Below are 5358 nucleotides of genomic sequence, written 5' to 3'. Positions count from 1 at the left end.
GAGGAGAGAGTGTGTAATGGGAGAGAAAGTGTAATGGAAAAGAATGAAGATAGAGAAAATACGGAGAGAGAGTGTGCAATGAGAGAAAATATAGAGAGAAAATGGTAAAGAATGTGTGATGAGAGAGAATGAGAAGAGAGAAAGTATGTTGAGAGAGAAAGTGTGATGATAGAATAAGGAGAGAGAAAATATGATGAAAGATAACTAGGAAAGAGAGAGTGTGAAATGAAAGAAAAATTGAACAAATATACTAAGAGTATTTTTGTCCAAAACTTAATTCACATTCTTATTCTATCAAAACCCAAGGGAGAGGGTGAATTTCTTCCATATCCAAATTTTTAGGTTTCATTCCAAACTCTTGATTTCATTCCTATCAACCAAACATAAAATTTGGAAATGAATTTATTCCCTTATTCCTAAACCTCTAAACCGCTACCTTCAATGTGAAAGAAAAGAAAAAAAATGGATCAACTCGATAGGTTATTAGAAATACAGTGCTATTTGTTTGATACAAATCTGAAATTTTAAAGAAGATAAAAGTACTCGATGAAATAACTAATATTTTTTTCCTTTAGTTTGGTTCATTTCAAGTAAAAAATATATATATATTTTTTTTTTGATTTGAGATTGAAATAGGCCTAAGGATTCTTTTTTTAAAAAAAAATGTGTCCTTTAATAAATTATAAAATAGGGTACTTGTGAAGTTTCATTATATGGTACGGTAAATTATCGTAAATTTTATATATATAATTGAGTTTAGCAGTATTAAGTTTATTTATTTTAAGTATTTTTTTATAATAAACAAGCATTACTAAAACTGAGCTTATTTCTGCTCATAATAATTTGTTATGAATGTGTGATTATTATTTATGATAGACTTAAAGGATTCATGTTGCGCCGAGAAAATTGTGCAGGGGAGGCGTTTTCAATTTCTTAGATATTTAAATTCAGTTACACTAACTCGATACCAAATAGTAGAGAGGAGCCTTTTCAATTCCCTATATATTTAAATTCAATTAATCTCATTAACTATACTGACCCAATCCCAAATAATGTAGGAAAGGCTTTTTCAATTTCTTAGATATTTAATCTAGTTAATCTCATTAACTATTTTTAGTTTTAGGATGACTAATTTGATCCTATAAAAATTTTTCATCAGTTATTAGAATAAATCGGTAAGTACACATGACGATTAGTTCAGAAGTCAAGTTTCCTTTGGTTGTACTCCTCATTTGAAAAAAAAATTTCTATAAATATATCATAACTGAAGATCAAATCATATGTACTTAGATGACAATATGATATATCACTGTAGTATCATAACGAGATAATCAATGAAATTAAATTTTTTGGATATTTAAGGATTGAAAATTAATGGATATTTTTTTTATTTAACAGTTAATGATGATGGACTGATAAATCATCCTCTATGAATTCATCTTAATTTATTATAATGGTTGAGAGAACAATTCAGATCAAATTGATCATACCAGAATTAATAGCCGTAAATAGCACTTCTGGCAATAATAAAACAATGTTGATGACTACTTGCCTACTGCATTAAAAAGACTTCAAATCGTCCACGCAAAATCTACTGCATAAATTTAAGTAACATATAAATTAAGCAAAACCATGTGCAATTTGACCTTTTCTCACTAATTAATCCTCACAATTGACTTTTTTCCAATTGCCCTTTTTTTTTTTTTGTAAAATGGCGATGTTTTTTCTTCCAATTGAATAAAGATAATTCTACCTAAATAGTTTGTTTTATCAGTTTAATTCAATATAGTTAATTCTTTCACCCTAATTCTTTGGTAAATTTCGGCAATTGTTTAACTCACTTGCCGCTTTTAAAATCTATTTTAATATTTCTTTTAATGAAATTTGTGGAACTAATAACTCTATTATATTTTAATTAATGTATAATATATTTTCTATCGAGTTGGTATTATTTATTGTTATATTAAGAATAAACAGTGAGAAATTATTAGAGGAAATTTTTGAAATACCCTGGGGCCTGGACTCACTCTAGTTGCCTTTTCAAAAAACCCTCCATAATTTCATTAATTCAAAATGTCCTTTCAAGTTTCATCCACGGTAACCAGCACCATTTGAAAGTAATGGCTCACATTCGTTAGCATCCAGTGTTTCGACGATAATAATATTTCAGTGGGGTTTTAAAAAAAAAATTAAAATTAATAAGATGCCAAATTAGGACATCATCGAACAGGAATTTTTACGCCTCTAAAAATGTCGTCGTCAGCTGTCGCTTTCATTAGGATAAGACGCGTCACTACTTGATTCATCCTCTTCTTCTGCGAGTCCTCGCCAAAAAAGTCATAACAGGAAAGAAAGAGAGGAGAGAAAGGAAGGAGAAAAAGATGGCGGAGCTGCAGAGATCTGCCACAACCTTCCGGCGATCGGGCTCGTCGGGGCTGGTGTGGGACGAGCGGTTCCTTTCCACGGACCCCGACGCAGACGAAGATGCAGGAGGGGAGCTGAGGCGCTCGCGGACGGTCGGACCCACCACCGATCGCCGCCGCGGCGGCAACGGCGGAGACGGAGGCAGGCAGGCTTTCCGCGCCAACGCGGTGCCGGCGGCCGCGGATCCGCCGTCTCCGGACGCCCACTGCGGCGGGCTCTGCGGCATCTTCGGCAAGGCGAGGCGCCACCACCGATCGAAGCCGAGGCGGCGCTGAATCGGGGCAGAAGAGTGAGTGCTTTCCGTAAATATGTATAAAATTCGGGGGGCAAATGAATTAAAGTCACAGTTTCTCGGGGTTTCTTTTTGTCGATGTTCTTGTTTTCAGTTTTCGTTGGATCAATGTGCAAAGTGTAACTGTGTGGAACTGGAACCTTCTTTCTTTTTTTTCTCCTATTTTTTTTATAAACTTTAATTTTATTTTTCATTTCACAGAGAAAATTTATCAATTTTTTTTAACAGTCATTAAATTAATAACTTTTATTCTCTTTCTTGATAGAAATTGGTAGCAGCTAAGTTTTATAAAAAAAAATTGTGAGAAAAAGTTAAATTAAGAGGAAGATAAAATATTTGTGAAAATGTAATCATTTAATCATTCAAATCTTGACAAGCACTTGTCCTTTTTATAATGAATGTAATCCACCTGCAAAGTGATCTAATTATTTTCATAAAAAAATCAAAGGATAACAATACGGACAATGATGAAGATTTATTTTAAATATTTTTTTAAAAAGAATGCACATTAAATAATGATGACTTTGTGAGGATGATGATAATAGGTTAAAGAACACAGTTGCTATTTGTCATGACTCATGTAAACATAAAAGAAGGCATAAATCCTTAGTGGATTCAATCCCTTGTTATTAGTAAAAAGGGAGCAATATTTAAAAGGTTCGATCTAAACCGATCTTCTAAATTTTAAAAAGTTATATTTGGATATGAGAATAAGATGATGTTTTGTTTAAAATGAAGTTCATTTAGCTATTTAGATTTAGGTGGCGTTTGATTTAGAAGTTTGGGAATGAGGGAATGGATTCATTCCCAAATCTTGTGTTTGGTTGATGAGAATGAAATCAAGATTTTAGAATGAAATTCAAAAATTTGGGTATGGATGAAACTCACCCCTCCATTAGGTTTTGATGGAATAGGAATAAAAATTAAGTTTTAGACGAAAATACTCTTAGTATATTTGTTCAATTTTTCTTTCATTTCACACTCTCTCCTTGTTCTCTAACATCATACTTTCTCTCTCATTATATCATCACATTTTCTCTCTCAACATACTTTCTCTCTCCTTATTCTCTCTTATCACACATTCTCTACCATTTTCTCTTTGTATTCTCTCTCATATTTTCTCTCTTCATTCTCTCCTCATTTTGTCATCATACTTTCTCTCTCATCATTCTTTCTCTCTTTTCAATCTCTCTTACCATACTCTCTCTCCATATTTTATCTCATCACACTTTCTCTCTCTTTATTCTCTTCCATCACACACTCTCTCCTCATTCTCTTTCATATATCACACATTATCTACTATTTTCTCTCTGTATTCTCTCTCATCACACACACACTCTCTCATTATTTTCTCTCTCTTCATTCTCTCCTCATTTTTTCATCATACTTTCTCTCGCCTCAATCTCTCTTACCATACTCTCTCTCTCCATATTTTCCCTTATCACACTTTCTCTCTCTTCATTCTCTTCCATCACACTCTCTCTCTCCTTATTTTCTCTCATCACACTTTCTCTCTCTTCATTTTTCCCATTACACTTTTTCTCTCATCACATTTTCTCATCATACTTTCTCTTCTCAATCTCTCATTTTCTCTCATCACATTTTCTCTCGTTTTATTTTTTCCCATCACTCTTTCTCTCTCATCATACTTTTTCTCTTCTCAATCTCTCCTATCACGCTCTCTCTCCTCATTTTCTCTCATCACACTTTCCCTCTCTTCATTTTTTCCCATTACACTTTTTCTCTCATCATATGTTTCTCTCACATTCAACTTTATCTTCCATCTAATTTTTTCTCTTATTTTCCTCTAAGGGTAAAAAAGGAAATTTAAGTTCATTTCGATTGAAAATATTTAACTAACCAAACATTATTTTTAGGAATGATACCTAAGCTCATACATATTCTCATTCCATAATACTATGATACTCATTCCCATTCCGATTCCTAGGAGAGAACCAAACGCCACCTTATTATCGGATGGAATTGTAACCATTAAATTAAATTTCAGATCGGAACTCTAAATATTTATTTTATTATTTTTAATAATTTTTATTTTTATAGTATTTAGTATACTTTTGACAATTTTGCCTATTATTGTTGGGACCTGATATCAACTAGAGGGGATGAATAGATAGTCATCCTGTAACGACCCAAATTTCCTCATTCCGAGTCCTAATAACACTTAAAAAATATTTAGAAATGCTTTAGAAATATTCTAGAAATTTTTAGAGTATTTTTATGTATTTTTTGGAATTCGTTTGGTATTTTTACCAAAAGAAACAAGTTGCAAAAAAAAAAAAAGAAATTAAGCCGAGGTTCGAATCGGAGACTTCCGGTTAAGCAAAGCCTTAAGTTGTCTCGGCTGACCAAATGCCCAAGCAGGCGTTGCTGATTAAAGGAAGAGTGAAATTTATTTAAGTAATAGTTAATAAACAGAAAATAAATAGGAATAAAAGGGATTCGGCCGAGATTCGAACCCGCGACCTCCGACCTGAACCTTAAGTGAATCCGGCTGACCAAGAACCCAAGCGGGCCGAGCTGTTTAGAAAAGATAGCGAAATAATTTAAAGGATAGTTAGATAACAGAAATATTAGGAGTTATAAAAGGATAAGTTAAGAGGAGAAGGGGATTATTGCCGTGA

At 32.9% G+C, this 5358-nt stretch overlaps 1 protein-coding gene across 1 annotated transcript; it reads left to right on the top strand.

Annotated features, from left to right (window-relative positions):
* The first annotated feature begins 2318 nt into the window (after nt 1–2318).
* Nucleotides 2319–2855, top strand: LOC121990479 (MAPK kinase substrate protein At1g80180-like). The gene has a single exon (XM_042544605.1). It carries the CDS (start codon nt 2382–2384, stop codon nt 2697–2699), a length of 318 nt encoding a protein of 105 aa, XP_042400539.1. The 5' UTR covers nt 2319–2381; the 3' UTR covers nt 2700–2855.
* The last annotated feature ends 2503 nt before the right edge of the window (nt 2856–5358 follow it).

This window comes from Zingiber officinale, chromosome 6B (genome assembly GCF_018446385.1).
Source record: "Zingiber officinale cultivar Zhangliang chromosome 6B, Zo_v1.1, whole genome shotgun sequence".
NCBI lineage: Eukaryota > Viridiplantae > Streptophyta > Magnoliopsida > Zingiberales > Zingiberaceae > Zingiber > Zingiber officinale.
The sequence above is the reverse complement of the archived record's forward strand: the minus strand, read 5'-3'. Positions and strand labels throughout refer to the sequence as shown.